Genomic DNA, 14,802 nt, shown 5'->3' with positions numbered 1-14,802 from the left:
AGTTTAGTAACTGTGCTCCTTGTAACCGCCTTTGTACTGGGGTATATATACCCACATCTTCAATCAATAAGACATCGATTTCATCATTTGCTCTTCCTCTCTTCTTCTACTCTTCACAGTAACTAATCTTGAAATAAATCGTATTGGTGGAGACGTAAATTGCACGTGCACCGATTATTAGTTGTGTTAAAAAAAAACTAGTTACTCCCACATTTTCCTTGGAGAAATTCTCAACCCACACGAAAACATTTCTGAGACAAACACCAGGAAATCCCACGCTCCACATCAACAGAAGCCCGTATCCAACTTTGCTTGAACGCAACACACACAGAGCGGACCCGCTGGGCCCCACAGCGGCGGGGGTGAGGTGGAGACGCAACGCAGTGGACATCATTCCTTTCATCATCCCCCACCCCCACCACGACTCGCCACAAGCCGAGCAGAGAGGCCGCGCCATGGCCCGCATCTAGGCACCGAGAAGGAGGAGGAGGAGAAGCAGCCCAGTGGACGCGGGCAGGATGGGGCGCGCGTTCGTGTACGTCGTCCTGGGCGGCGGCGTGGCCGCGGGCTACGCGGCGCTCGAGTTCGCCCGCCGCGGCGGCTACTCCCGCGGCGAGCTCTGCATCATCTCCGAAGAGGCCGTGAGCGCCCCCTTCCCCTCTTGGCTTCGTTCAGTATATTCTCGTCAGCTTCACAACTCCCATCCGTATCTCTGTAACCGAATCCGAATTGTCCAGTTAGTGGATAGGACCGCCCCGCTGCTGCTTCGGATTGCTTGTTTTCTTGCGCCTCGGACTGTATTAGGAATTCCTCTTTTTTTTTTTTGCATGAAAAGAGGATTTTATTTTTGTTGCTTCAGCCGCCAAACCAGGAATGCTTACATTTTGTTGCCTTGGGGGGGGGGGGGGGGGGTTGGTGTATGGCTAAGTAGAGCCTTGATTTGCCTGGATGAGTAAGGGGGATGTTGTCACGGTGCAAGCAGGGCGCTATTTAGGGACACACGGATTAGCCTGCGCTGCAGTTTGGTAACTGAAAAATGACGAGTGAAGTAGCAATGGCAAAACATATAAATTCCTTTAGGATTGGGTTAGATTTGATCCTATGTCTGACCTCTAAGGGATACATGTATGTTCCAAGTATGCATTTTGTGCCTAGTTTGTAGGGATTTCCCTTCAAGTGTCAAACCGGGGGAATTGAAAACAAACAGGGATAATAAGTTCTTTTTTTTTTTTTGCTTGTGGAACAATTATCACTCAGTTCATGCCCCGTGATTCTATCATTGAACGTGTATTTCTCTTAATGATTTCTTTTGTATCTTGCCAGGTTGCTCCTTATGAACGCCCTGCATTAAGCAAAGGCTATTTACTCCCAGAAGGTACATTTCTCACACACTTAAACGTTTTGATAACCCAGCTAGCATTCTGCCTTACCACTTATATACAATATCAATCGTGATTAATATCACTGTTTTAAAATTTTGAAATATTACCTCTCTTCTTTCACTAAAAAATGATTATAGCTACATCCTAAAAAGGTAGTTTTATAACACATCGATAGACAGTTTCACACTTTCAAAATAATGTGATTAATTCATCATCCTACTGTTAACACTATGTTTTGCATTCTTTTCTTGCCATGGCACCCCTATTCACAAATATAAGATGTTTTGGATATTTCAATATGGACTACATACGGGCTGAAATGAGTGAACAAACACACTAAAAGATGTCTATATACATCCGACTCGGAAAAAAAGTTAGAACATCTTATATTTGTGAAAGGAGGGAGTATTTGCTAATGCGTCCTGTCTCCCAGCATTTGATGCAGCCTGTTAACTGTTTTCAATACCTGTGAAATTTACAGATCCTTCTCGTCTTCCAAAATTCCATACTTGTGTTGGAGCTAACGATGAGTTACTGACGACAAAATGGTACAAGGAACAAGGTAGGTTTGTTTAGCTTTTGGTTTTCCACTTCGTTCTAATTTCAATTGCATGTATGCATATTGAGAAATGAGATAGTTCAGTAGAGTTCTGGGTAAATATCATATTTGATAAAAGTATCCTTGAAAAAAAGATCTGGTAAAATATATGGTATTTTTGTTTGTTCTTCGATTCAATTACACTAATAGTTTTGTGATCCACTTGTTGTTATTATCTGTAATGTGTCCGCCCGATATATGTACTAACTGTCAATTTACGTGGGTAGGTATTGAACTTGTTCTTGGAACAAGAGTGATATCTGCTGATGTGAGACGGAAGACATTGCTTACAGCAACTGGAGAAACTATCAGCTATAAGACACTTATAATTGCAACAGGTGCTCGGGTATGGACTTATTTATCTTCTTTAAGTCCATCTTCTCTCACTTTTAATTATAATATATTGGATTCATTTTTGTGTGTCTCTGTTCATGATATAGGCTTTAAAGCTGGAAGAGTTTGGAATAAGTGGTTCGGATGCTGAAAACATATGTTATTTGCGCAATCTTGAAGACGCGGATAAATTAGTGAATGCGATGAGCTCATGTTCTGGTGGAAATGCTGTTGTCATCGGTGGTGGCTACATAGGAATGGAATGTGCAGCAGCATTGGTTACTAATAAGATAAAAGTAACCATGGTCTTCCCTGAAAAACACTGCAGTAAGTACTAGATGCTTTGTCGCTTGATTTGTTGTTTTACATGTTGTCTTACGATTTAGGACTCCCGTGATACGCTGTAAAGACCCATTTTGCTCATCTGTAGATGATCTTGATTTGTTTTTCTGCAGTGGGTCGGCTATTTACAGAAAAAATTGCTGAATATTATGAAAGCTACTACACTTCGAAAGGAGTTACTTTTACCAAAGGAACTGTGCTTACATCATTTGAAAAGGACTCAACAGGGAAGGTGAGTTTCTATTCCATGAAACTGGGTGTGCTTTGCAGTTGCTGGCTAGTAACTTAACATTGTATTAACAAGTAGCGGAAACTCTTGTCTTATACTCCAAGTCAAGGTCCAGAATTTCCTTTTCTGCCAGTAACATTCAGGTGGCTGAGGGAGGTTCTTGGGCTGGGAGTATGGTGTAACTGTTGAAGTCAGTCATGCTCATTCATTCACCTGATTGAAGAGAATCCCAACCAATTTCCATTACGCACTGGCAAAGAACTAATTGGGGTTTGACCATTTGTGGGAGAATTGTTTAGATATTCTGCAGTATTGCGTAGGCCCTGTCGTTTGTCCAACATTGGCATATCGCTTGGAACCCGGTCTACATCTAGTGGTGATACCGTATCTAGTTTATCATGTCTTGTCATGCTATGAATAAGCAAGAGGCTTCTGGAAAACTTGTGTTCTGGGAGTTGTATTGAAGCAAGTAAACAAAAGAAAACGACTGGGTATTTAAACCTGAGTACCCAGGGGAAAAGCAGAATATTTGATACAGGAACTGGAAAGCCCTCTGAACACCCTTTTCATAAGGGAAGTCCTATAAGATTAGAGATAATGCATCCCTGGAGAGAAAAATTGCTTGGTTTTCAGTAGCATGCTGTGGCACCAATGAGCATGTTGACCTTAACAAGGTTCAACAATGCCTGATATTTTACTATCGAATATGATGTGTTGCCACCAATCAATACCAACCACTATTAGGTCTATTATCTGAAGTATGCTTTCCATGTCCGTCCAGTTTGAATAGTCTAGCGATACTTAAGCTAGTGCCTTTATTTATTGACAATGACTGTCAAAGTAAGAGGGTTACTGTGTGTTTACAGGTGACTTCGGTAATCCTAAAAGATGGTAACCACCTTCCTGCTGATATGGTAGTAGTTGGTATTGGGATCCGTGCAAATACCAGCCTTTTTGAAGGTCAGCTGCTGATGGAGAAAGGCGGCATAAAAGTAAACGGGCAAATGCAAACCAGCGACAGCTCGGTGTATGCTGTTGGTGATGTTGCCGCGTTCCCCATCAAGCTCTTTGACGGCGATGTCCGACGGCTTGAACATGTTGACTCGGCTCGTAGAACCGCCAGGCACGCTGTCGCAGCCATCCTGGAGCCTTCGAAAACCAGGGACGTCGATTACCTGCCATTCTTCTACTCAAGAGTCTTCACACTGTCCTGGCAGTTCTACGGGGACAATGTCGGAGAAGTAATTCACTACGGCGACTTCACAAGCAACAGCCCGAGGTTCGGCGCATACTGGGTCAGTAAGGGCCAGATCACGGGCGCGTTCCTGGAAGGTGGGAACCGGGACGACTACGAGGCATTGTCGGTGGTTGTCCGGCGTAAAACCAAGGCCTCGGACATGTCTGAACTTGAAAGACAAGGCCTAGCGTTTGCCATCCAGGAAAGCAAGAAAGAGGTGCCTGACAGCGGGGTTACCCTCGGCGAAAAGCCCACCTTCGTATGGTATGCAACGGCAGGGGTCGTTGCGGCAGTGTCGATCTCCGCGTTCGGTTATTGGTACGGCAGGAAGCGCCGCAGGTGGTGAAACCCGGGATCGGTTTGCGGGCGGCTGGGATAAACTGCTGGAAGGAAGGAGGAAGATCTATTGTTTACATACAGTTACTTGGAGGAAACCCTGTACAAACCTGTACGAAAGTGTAATCGTTGCCTCATGTGTAAACAAGTATAGAAATCTCATAATATATTGTTCAACGAAATGATGTTACGAAATCTCAGGTGCCGCCAGCCTTTTCTTTTCCTACGCGTTGCTGGCCGTCTGCTCTCTTTGAACCATATATCCAAGTTTTGCATGCAAAGACAGATACCTGAGATCAGCTGCAAGTTTTTAACTCTCGTTACGTTGTCGTGGCAGCCAATACACACACCCAAGAAAACAGCAGAGAGCAGAAGCTGTGTGAGCAGAGAGGACGAGCGTGCCTTGCCTTCACCGAGAAGAATTCCCTCCCTGCAGCATTTTTCTTGGTGTCAAGGGTAAGGAAGATGGCAGGATCAGTGGCCCCGCAGCAGGAGTGCGGGGAGGAGCAAGGGCAAGGCATTTGTTGTGCTCCCGCCATGCATCTGCATGTCCCCACTCGATCTCCTCCTCGCAAGACAAGAACAAGCTACCCTGGGCTACTTAAGCCCGGCCGTCCACTGATCCATGGCGAGCAGCTACGGACCAGGCAGATACCCAGATAGCTTTGCTGATTGACATACAAGTTGAAGAGAATATATATAGCGGGGAGCAGAGATGGGCCGCGCGTTCGCCTACGTGATCCTGGGCGGCGGCGTGGCCGCGGGCTACGCGGCGCTCGAGTTCGTCCGCCGCCGCGCCGGCGCCTCCCCCGGCGAGCTCTGCATCATCTCCGACGAGGCCGTACGTATCATCTCCCTTCTGCACCTTTATTAACAATAACAATTCTGTCAAGTTCATTTCGTACACGTCGATGAACGGCTGCCCGTGTTCCTTTGTTGAGCCACCATTCTTGGATTGGCAGGCCGCTCCTTACGAACGCCCAGCACTAAGCAAAGCCTATCTGCTCCCACAAGGTACCCACATATCTATCTTTTTCGATCCCCGATTGTTATACTCCATCTTCGACTAAAATCTGAAACTATAAGATAAGCGTTGTGTCTGCGCATGACCTAACTTTAATCATCCTGTTATCTCCCCGGGGATCAAAAACCGCTCTGCTATTTGCAGGCGCTGCTCGTCTCCCTGCGTTTCATACCTGCGCTGGTGCTAACGATGAGGTGCTCACGGAACAATGGTACAAAGATCACGGTATGTATGTATATATGTATGCTTCTAGGCTAGCTAGTGGAGTACACGGAACTTCTTTATCTGCACTGCGATTTCATCTTCGTTATCTAGCTCCTGTTCAGCATTACTGATCATGTACGTGTCCCTGCTGCTTGACCAGGTATCGAGCTTGTTCTTGGGACGAGGGTGATCTCCGCCGATGTCCGCCGGAAGACGCTGCTCACGGACACCGGGGAGACCATCAGCTACAAAACCCTCATCGTCGCCACAGGTGCCCGGGTACGTAAACATCTCCCTATACGTGCTTTTACCTCTGTCACATTCAAACTGAACACTCTCCAATACCCTGCGTGTTTGCTTGCGAAAATTCAGAACCAAAACGGCCAAGATCCGTGACATATATGTGTAACGTATGTAGGCCTTGGAGCTGGAGGAATCTGGAGTTCGCGGTTCGGATGCGGCCAACGTGTGCTACCTGCGCAGTCTCGAGGATGCCGAGAGAATGGTGGGGGTGATGAGATCATGCCATGGTGGAAACGCCCTTATCATCGGTGGTGGTTACATTGGAATGGAGTGCGCTGCGGCCTTGGTTGCCAATCAGATCAAGGTCACCATCGTCTTCCCGGGAAAACACTGCAGTAAGTAGTCTGTGATATGCTAGTACGTAGTACTTATCTGAAGCTCGATCTGAACTCTGAATTTTTCTACTTCGACACTAGGACGCTAAGTAAGAGAGTACGCACCCAATTTTATTTCCGCCCTGATCTGGATGTGAGCTTCGTGCGATTTGTTCTGTGCAGTGGGTCGTCTTTTTACACCGAAAATCGCTGAATTTTACGAGAAGTACTACGCTGCAAAAGGGGTTGTTTTCGTCAAAGGAACCGCGGTTAAATCCTTGGAGGTTTCAGATGGGAAGGTCAGTTCCTATCTTGCCATCCTAATGTAGTTTTGCTGATCAGCTACACTCGGACTGCTGGTAGGGTGTAAACTGAACTGATTTTGCATGCGCAGGTGGCTGCGGCAGTCCTGCGAGACGGCAGGCGGCTTCCCGCGGACATGGTGGTCGTCGGCATCGGCGCACGCGCCAACACGGGTCTCTTCGACGGCCAGCTGGCCATGGAGAGGAGCGGGATCAAGGTGAACGGGCGGATGCAGACGAGCGACGCCGCCGTGTACGCCGTGGGCGACGTGGCCGCGTTCCCCGTCGCGCTCCTGGGCGGCGACGTGCGCCGGTTCGAGCACGTCGACTGCGCGCGCAGGACCGCGCGGCGGGCCGTCGAGGCGATCCTGGAGCCCTCCGGTGGCGCAGCCGGGGAGGGGAAAGGCTTCGGCTACCTGCCGTACTTCTACTCCAGGGCCTTCGCTCTGTCCTGGCAGTTCTACGGCGACAACGCCGGTGAAGCCGTCTACTTCGGGGACTTCTCGCCGCCCGGCGCCGGCGGAAAGCCGAAGTTCGGCGCGTGCTGGGTCAGGGGAGGCCGGGTCGCCGGCGCGTTCATCGAAGGCGGGAGCCGGGAAGAGAACGAGGCGATGGCGAGCGCCGTGCGGCGGGGGGCGGCGATCGCGGACGTGGCCGCCGAACTCGAGGGCCACGGCCTCGGGTTCGCCGATCAGGAGAGCCGACGGAAGGGGGCGCGTCGTCGTGGGCTGGCAGCCGGTGACAGGCCTACCTATGCGCGGCACGCCACCGTCGGGGTCGCTGCGGCGGTGTCCATCGCGGCGTTCGCGTACTGGTATGGCTGGATGGCGCCGTACGTGGTGAAACGAGATTCCTGAATACGTTGCGGACCAGATGGAGACCGTTCGACCCCGAGTTATGATGTATCCACAATCCGTTTAAACTGTACAGGGGACTGACTATGCATTAGGTATTTGATGAAAACGATTCATATATCAGTCACTTTTCTCAGGAACCACTAGATCTCAATCTAATGGTACAAAACAGATCACCACTTTTGATATTCAACCTCACTAAGAGCATCTCCAACAGCCGCACAAAAATTTCGGGTCCAATAAAAAATTTAGCGCATCGCTGTAGCACTTTTAATGCGTGGGATCAGAGCATCTCCAACAGCCGCACAAAAACGCGCGTCCAAAAAACACGCAATGCAAACTGTGAAGAGCGTGTTATCCGGCGTTCAAAATATGTTGTGCGCGATAGCGTTTTTTAACAAATGTCCAAAAAAATTTAGCGCACGCATAATTTTAAATCATCTGTTGGAGCTATCCGGCGTTTAAAAAAATATATTTCAACGCGCGGAGCAGTTTTGGGGCGCCTAGATAATGGGATTCTGCTCTACCCTAAGATAGATAGTAGGTTGGTTTTTCTCCGACCAGGTTTCATCTTGTGTCCTCGCGAAAAAGGAAAATGTGACTGGCGCAAAAAAAAAAATCAGGTACCTGAAAAATAGAAAACAGGATGTACAATTATTCGAATGAATTCTCATATCGTTGTATACAGCTAGCATAACAAACCGATGAAGTTGCATTTGGAATCTTGGATGATGGAGATCTTTTTCATTCCGTTTGGAAATTAACTAGTAGTAGGTCCAACGAGTGGAGAAATGCTCAAGGAGCAGCCGGCGCGTCACAGTAGCACGCAGCGGGATGGGTTTGTTGCACCAAGCCACCAATCCAAGCTAACGCACGCGCATGCGTGGACTGCGGTAGATCACTAAACCCCACTAAACCCGCTCCTTGTTCCCGTTGGATCCCCTCTGCCCGGTCGCTGCCGCCCTGTCCCTCCATCGCCACCCACCCAACGCCCACCCGTCCTCACGCCCGTCGCCGTCAGTAGTCGCCGACGACATCACCGGTCGTTGCAACGCCCCGCCCCTCGTCGCATTCTCTCACATGCATGTCGCAGCTGACTGACCCCTGCTCTTCCGGCGTCTCGTCTCCCCTACTAATGCAAGCCCAGCCCACTGCTCCGATTTCAAACACGTACTCGAGCCGCAACGTGCAGCTCTACCACATTACACGCAGCCACGCACGTACGTAGCCACGCCCAGATCACAAGCAAGATGGTGAACTTGATCGAGGCGCAGAAGCCGCTGCTGACGGGGATGATGAGGCTGGCCGGGCTCCGCCCCATCGACGTCGAGCTGGAGCCGGGCACCACCATGCACGTCTGGGCTCCCAAGCACCACGCCGGCAAGAAAGGCACCACCATCAGCCCTCACGACGCCAGCGCCGCCGCCGCCGCCAATAAGCCGTCAGGCGGCCGTCGTGGGGGCAGGAGGAAGGGCCCCGAGTCCAAGCCCAACGTGGTCCTCATCCACGGCTTCGCCGCCGAGGGCAACGTGACGTTCCAGTTCAATTTCGGCGTGCTGGTGTCGCGCTACAACGTGTACATCCCTGACCTGCTCTTCTTCGGCAAGTCGTCCACGACGGACAGCGCCGACCGGTCCCCGGAGTTCCAGGCGCGCTGCGTGGCGGCGGCGCTGGCGCGGCTCGGCGTGGCGCGCTGCGACGTGGTCGGGTTCAGCTACGGGGGCATGGTAGCGTTCAAGCTGGCGGAGGCGCGGCCGGAGCTGGTGCGGTCGCTGGCCGTGTCCGGGTCCGTGGTGGCCATGACGGACGCCGTGAACCGGGAGACCATGGAGCGGCTCGGCGCCGGGTCCTCCGCGGAGCTGCTCATGCCGGAGACGCTGCAGGGGCTCAAGGCGCTCTTCTCCGTCTCCATGTACAGGAAGATGTGGTTCCCGGACAGGATGTACAAGGACTACCTCAAGGTAATCAATCAAGCTGCGCACCGAGTATGGCTAACACTCTAAATGTTGATCTGGAATCGGTTATTAGCTAAATGTGGATGTTAGTTTGGAATTGACATAGTAGCGTTTTTTGTTCGTTTGAGAAATGCAAGTGTTTGGTTGGGGTGGTTAACTGATGTAGGTATATATGTTCTGCTTTGGTGATGAGTAGGCGATGTTCACCAATAGGAAGGAGAGGCTGGAGCTGCTGCAGGGGTTGCTAGACAGCAACATGGACGCAAAGACACCAACATTCCAGCAGGTAAGGAAGCAGTGCCTTCGTTTAGGTCAAACAAAGCAACACCTTACTCTTAATATTGGTCACCAACCTGCCTAACAGGCATGAGTGACAGTACTGCTAAAACAGTACTGCCTAGCGAGTGTGGCTGCCAGATTGCAGATATGGCATCATATGTACTCTTTCTGTATAGAGGCCGGGGCCTTTTCCAAAAAAAATGTACTCTTTCTTTCTGTATCAAAATATAAACCGTTCTTATTGTTAAAAACATCTTATATTTTGATACAGAGGGAGTATATGAGTGGCAATATCTTGCTCATCCCAAGGAACCATGGAAACCTTGTTAAGAAATGCTCAGTACGAGTATAAACTTTGTTAAGAAATGCTCGGTACGAGTATAATTTCTTGAGCATGTTTACTACGTAGTACTTTATCACTGGATGTCTGGCTGTTAGACCAAGTAAATGTATACTTTCTCCGTTCCAAAATTCCTGTCTTTAATTTGTCTAAATATAAATGTATATAGTCATGTATTAGTATTTAGATACATTCATTTTTAGACAAATTTAAGACAAAATTTTTGGGACGGAGGGAGTATGTATATTTGGTGTTTTGTGAGATGTGAGTACTAAAAATTGGTCCATTTTTTATGAACGGTGGCCCTTTATGCTGGAAAGCAAAAGGGTCTGCTCCATGTACTAGTGTTTCACTGTCTAACAAAAATGTGGTAGTGTTCCCCTGCAAAAAATAAAATGTAGTAGGAGTAGTATTGTTTCTTCACTGATGCTCAGCTATGGGCTATATATTTGAGCTGGCTTTGGGCTCTAAAGCTGAAGTGGGCCGAATGCTTGGGTGCTAGTTGGCTCACACTTATATGGGCCCTTAATACTATAAAAAGCTAGGTCACCTGCAGCTTGGGCAATCTAATTAGACTGAACACCCTCAAAACAATCTAATAAGAGTAAGACTGAAAAAAATCCTACTGAATTTGGTTTATTCATAAAAAAAGCATGAAACTGTTCACTTGTGATAAAGTAAACCGAAATTGGTGGCATGGTTGCAGAAGATAATGTTGATCTGGGGCGAGGAGGACAAGCTTTTCGACATCGAGCTGGCCAAGAAGATGAAAGAGTGAGCATTTTAGCATCCCTCCCCGCTCGCTCGCTCGCTGCCATTAACTTCAATCAGACAAGCTTTCCGAACTTGGACGTGTAGTATGTATGGCCAAACTCTCTATTCACTCGCTGATGCCTGTTTTGCTGACGGTGCATAATTTTCAGGCAGCTGGGCGAGAACTGCTACCTGCAGGGCATCCCCAAGGCCGGGCACCTGCTCCACCTGGAGCGCCCCTGCGCCTACAACCGCCAGCTCGGGAGGTTCCTCGCCTTCGTCAACTCCCAGGAAAACCAAGCCAATTAAATTGATCACTATATATCTTGTTCGTTCCAGAGGAGGATAATCGATTAATTATCGTGCAAGCAAAGCAGGTTCCTCGCAAAAAAGAAAAGCAAAGCAAAGCTGGTAGCCTGTCCTGTCAATGTTCATCTGCAACACGTACCGCATACTACTCTACATGATTGCCTTGAGAGGTCAACCCATGCAGCAGCATGGAAAGCTAAGCCATTAAGCACTACTCCTAGCTAGGTTTACATGGCTACATTCGGGCGCCCTGCAGATTATTTAATGGATGCGTTTACTTCCTCCTGTTCCTGGGAACTGTTTGCCTTGATGGGTTGATGTTGCTACTTACTAGTACTGCTTTTCTAGACGCGATTGTGATGATAATCTTTTGCTGTTGCTGGCGAGGAAATGGCACACACGTTCTTCTTTCGACCTGGCGTTCGTTTCATTGGATTTCACGATCGAGATATACGTACTGCCCCCATATATATACGAAACCCGAATCTCGAAACGCCTCCCGGAGATGGCGCGCGCGCAAGACAAACGGGCAGGGGGGGCCCCGCGCGCGCTTCGTAGAGTGGAAGACTGTCCGTGTCACGCAAACACAGGCACAGGGGAACGAGTAACCTCATCAATCAGTCAGATCATCTCAAGTACTCCATGGGCGGTCTCGATCGTGGGGCGGTGCGATTCTAGGTCGATCATACGGTCCACCAGCGCACACCACCAACAGTGTCTGCATGACGACGCTACGTCCGGTTGGACTTGGGGTTGGAGCATCCGATGTTGGAGTGGACCCTCGTCCGGGACGGTTCTCCACCCTACACCCTCTGACGGTAAACGTGAGAATGGTTATTAAAAACCCAGGTGTAACGATTCGGTTCTTACTTTGGGTTTGATTGGTTCAGGTTTTATTGGGCTGAGATTTTTTTAGTTTGGTTTTGGCTTGGGTATGTGAAGAAACCAGTTTGGATATAGTTGGTTATGGGTTTAAACGGTTTGGTTATTAGCGGTTATAAACTATGGGTTCAAACCGGTTTCTAGGCATTGGTTATATGAAATAATCAACTACGACCGAGAACGAGTATCTTTGATCCACGTGCATGCTGTAATGCATTATGTAATTATGTATTATGGGGAAACAACGGATGAAAATCGGAAGTGTTTTCTTGTGCTTTCATTAAGCAATTTGGTTTTAATACACTTGTTAGTGAGCTTATCAGCCATGGGCATGTTCTTTTTGCCTCTTACTGTGTGTTGACTGTATCTCAAGGATTACTTTGTTTTTAAACTGTTGTAGATGCACTTATGCCTTTTCTATCTTATTTGCTTCTTAACATGTCAATTTGTGCAATCATATGCGCATTAAAGCAAACCCATGGTTATGTACTGGGTTTAAACCCATGGTTATGTTTTGGGTTTAAATTGGTTTGGGTGGAAAAAATAGTGGGTTTGGTTTTGGTTGGGCTAAAAATGACACTAAGGCCCTGTTTGGAACCATAATAGATTATGATAATCTGGATTATGAAGATAAATTATATAATCTGGTTTATAAAAATAATCTAGGTGAACATGTTTGGAGGCCAGATTATATAAACTGTAATCTAGGTTTTACATTGCATAATGACCTATCTACCTTCTGTTTTTTTAAAGAGGAGGGTAGCGGTGGTAGAAATGTTATTATCTCCAACTTTACAAGGGTAATGGGTCATTAGCAATCCATAATCTGATTTTAGCTGGTATAGAGTAGATTATGAGTTTTTAATAATCTATCCATCTAGTTTTTATAATCTACACTATAAGTTGTCCTGTTTGGAAACATAATAGATTATAAAAACTGGATTATATAATCTAGGTGGTTCCAAACAGGGCCTAAATGGGTATGGTTCAAGTATGGTTTTGAGAGATAAATGAATGGGTATGGTTCAAGTATGAAACCATTCTCAGGTTTAGGTGCCGGTCCTCGGGCAGGGGCAGGGCACGACACGGGCTGCGATACGACTCCTAAACCAGTTTTAATAGGGTGACCCATTTCATCCGCCGTCATTCGTTTGGATCCACGCAGGCAAAACTTATCCCAACGCGTCGACCAAAACGAACGCGCGTCCGTTTTTGTCCGTCTGCCGATCCATTTTTGGTTCAATTTTAAGTCTTATTTGCATCGTGCGGACACGAAACTGACGTGCACGGCGCGCGCCTACTTCCCTCCCTGACCCGCAAGTAGGTGACAAAGCGGTTACCTTTTCCCTCCATTTTCTTCAAACCCCCCCACTCGCTCCCGTGCCTACTCCCATCGTCATGGACGACGACCTCGAGGCAGCCACCATCGCCTCCATGGCCTCGTTCGTCGTCGAAGCCGAAGCCAGAGGCAAGGCCGCCACACCGCCCAAGAAGAAGAAGAAGGAGTTGACGCCCGAGGAGCGGGCCATGGAGTCGGCCAAGACGAAGGGCCGGAGGCATGCGCAGGATGCAAGGGGCGAGGCAGCTGCCGTCGCCACCGCGCAGCAGGAAGACACCAATGCCCGGGTGAAGGCGGCAACGAGGGAGGCCTTGTTGTACCTAGGGGTGAACCCTAGCCAGCACGGGCTTGTCAACACCGTCCTTACCGCGGCCGTGGCCAACACGAGCTCGTTAACATATCCTCGGATGATGCTGCCGGACTCGCCGCACCCGTCTTGCACGCATCCGATTCCCGGCTTCCACGTCTACCCGCAAAGCAGTCGCTTCTTCGGGAATGCTCGCTGGAGGTGAGCATCGTGTCCCCTTCCACGCCGGCGCCGGTGACCATCGACCTCAATGCCGCGCCGATGGCACGCGGATCATTGTCCGGAGGCATGAGGAAACGCAAGCGCGAGATGCCACCCGACATGCTCACCAGCTCCCGCAATCTGTTCGATGGAATGCCGACGGCCGTCAATGATGACACGACCAACCGTTTCCTCGAGAAGATGATCTTCAAAGACGATGCGCCTGCGGCTGGTGCATACGATCCTGATAAGACCTAAAGCCAGGACGGTCGAGCTCCATTCCATTCACGCAAGCCACCAATGATCCACATGACGCCTTCATGCAAGATCAGTTCGGCCTAGACGGCTTCCCGCTCGGCCATGAGTTCCCGGAGGACTACGACCTTGAGGAGGAGGATGATGCCATGGACATCGACGGGGAGCCTTTGTTCGAGGAGGAGCTCGCCAACCAAACTGCCGTCGGGGGAAGCTGAATCGCAAGAGCAAGCGGACGAAGGCATACACGTCGTCCGAGAACAAGCTCCTTTGTGAGTGTTGGAGGGACATTGGCCAAGACCCAAAGGTCGGCGCCGAACAGAAGTGGTCAGCCTTATGGACTCGTGTTCACCGTGAGTTCCATGAGCGCAAGAAGTTTCTCCCATACCAAATGCAAAGCAAGCGTGGATGGATGTCACTTTCAAAGCATTGAAGGGTGATTCAGCAAGAGTGCAACAAGTTTCGTGCCACCTATGAGAGCATCAAGGCATGCCCCGTGAGCAGCCTCGGCATGCAAGACATGGTATGCATGCCCTCTCATTCCCTTTTGATGGCACACATTTTTCCCGTGGATTGCATGTCCATTTTCTCACATATGCTTGATTGGTTTGAATTGTAGGTGTTCCAAGCTTTGGAGGCATTCAAGCTTCAGTACGACGACAAAGCCTGTTGTCTCGCCCATTGTTGGACTATCATCAACGGGGAGGAGAAGTTCAAGGCGTAA

General features: G+C 48.9%; 3 protein-coding genes across 3 annotated transcripts; all 3 read left to right on the top strand.

Moving 5' to 3' along the window:
- The first annotated feature begins 357 nt into the window (after positions 1–357).
- Positions 358–4,652, top strand: LOC123401867 (monodehydroascorbate reductase 2, peroxisomal). Its single transcript, XM_045095722.1, has 7 exons — positions 358–641; positions 1,324–1,375; positions 1,864–1,944; positions 2,208–2,326; positions 2,421–2,640; positions 2,769–2,887; positions 3,751–4,652. Exons 1-7 carry the CDS (start codon positions 519–521, stop codon positions 4,465–4,467), a joined length of 1,431 nt encoding a protein of 476 aa, XP_044951657.1. The 5' UTR covers positions 358–518; the 3' UTR covers positions 4,468–4,652.
- On the top strand, positions 4,652–7,644 carry LOC123401866 (monodehydroascorbate reductase 1, peroxisomal-like). The gene is made up of 7 exons (XM_045095720.1): positions 4,652–5,298; positions 5,420–5,471; positions 5,626–5,706; positions 5,846–5,964; positions 6,104–6,323; positions 6,486–6,601; positions 6,697–7,644. The coding sequence occupies exons 1-7, from the start codon at positions 5,173–5,175 to the stop codon at positions 7,459–7,461; spliced, it is 1,479 nt and encodes a 492-aa protein (XP_044951655.1). The 5' UTR covers positions 4,652–5,172; the 3' UTR covers positions 7,462–7,644.
- An 879-nt stretch (positions 7,645–8,523) lies between these two features.
- LOC123402363 (putative aminoacrylate hydrolase RutD) lies at positions 8,524–11,385 on the top strand. The gene is made up of 4 exons (XM_045096283.1): positions 8,524–9,419; positions 9,610–9,699; positions 10,739–10,806; positions 10,956–11,385. Exons 1-4 carry the CDS (start codon positions 8,709–8,711, stop codon positions 11,092–11,094), a joined length of 1,008 nt encoding a protein of 335 aa, XP_044952218.1. The 5' UTR covers positions 8,524–8,708; the 3' UTR covers positions 11,095–11,385.
- Positions 11,386–14,802: the final 3,417 nt, after the last annotated feature.

The sequence above is a fragment of the Hordeum vulgare genome, chromosome 6H, assembly GCF_904849725.1.
Source record: "Hordeum vulgare subsp. vulgare chromosome 6H, MorexV3_pseudomolecules_assembly, whole genome shotgun sequence".
Classification (NCBI taxonomy): Eukaryota; Viridiplantae; Streptophyta; class Magnoliopsida; order Poales; family Poaceae; genus Hordeum; species Hordeum vulgare.
This window is presented reverse-complemented; position numbering and strand designations above follow the sequence as displayed.

Coding starts and splice junctions, on each gene's coding strand:
- LOC123401867 (XM_045095722.1), top strand. CDS start 519: ATGGGGCGCGCGTTCGTGTACGTCGTCCTGGGCGGCGGCGTGGCCGCG. Junction 642..1,323: donor GCATCATCTCCGAAGAGGCC/GTGAGCGCCCCC, acceptor GTATCTTGCCAG/GTTGCTCCTTATGAACGCCC. Junction 2,888..3,750: donor AAAAGGACTCAACAGGGAAG/GTGAGTTTCTAT, acceptor GTGTGTTTACAG/GTGACTTCGGTAATCCTAAA.
- LOC123401866 (XM_045095720.1), top strand. CDS start 5,173: ATGGGCCGCGCGTTCGCCTACGTGATCCTGGGCGGCGGCGTGGCCGCG. Junction 5,472..5,625: donor AGCCTATCTGCTCCCACAAG/GTACCCACATAT, acceptor TGCTATTTGCAG/GCGCTGCTCGTCTCCCTGCG. Junction 5,707..5,845: donor ACAATGGTACAAAGATCACG/GTATGTATGTAT, acceptor CTGCTTGACCAG/GTATCGAGCTTGTTCTTGGG.
- LOC123402363 (XM_045096283.1), top strand. CDS start 8,709: ATGGTGAACTTGATCGAGGCGCAGAAGCCGCTGCTGACGGGGATGATG. Junction 9,420..9,609: donor TGTACAAGGACTACCTCAAG/GTAATCAATCAA, acceptor GGTGATGAGTAG/GCGATGTTCACCAATAGGAA. Junction 9,700..10,738: donor AGACACCAACATTCCAGCAG/GTAAGGAAGCAG, acceptor GCATGGTTGCAG/AAGATAATGTTGATCTGGGG.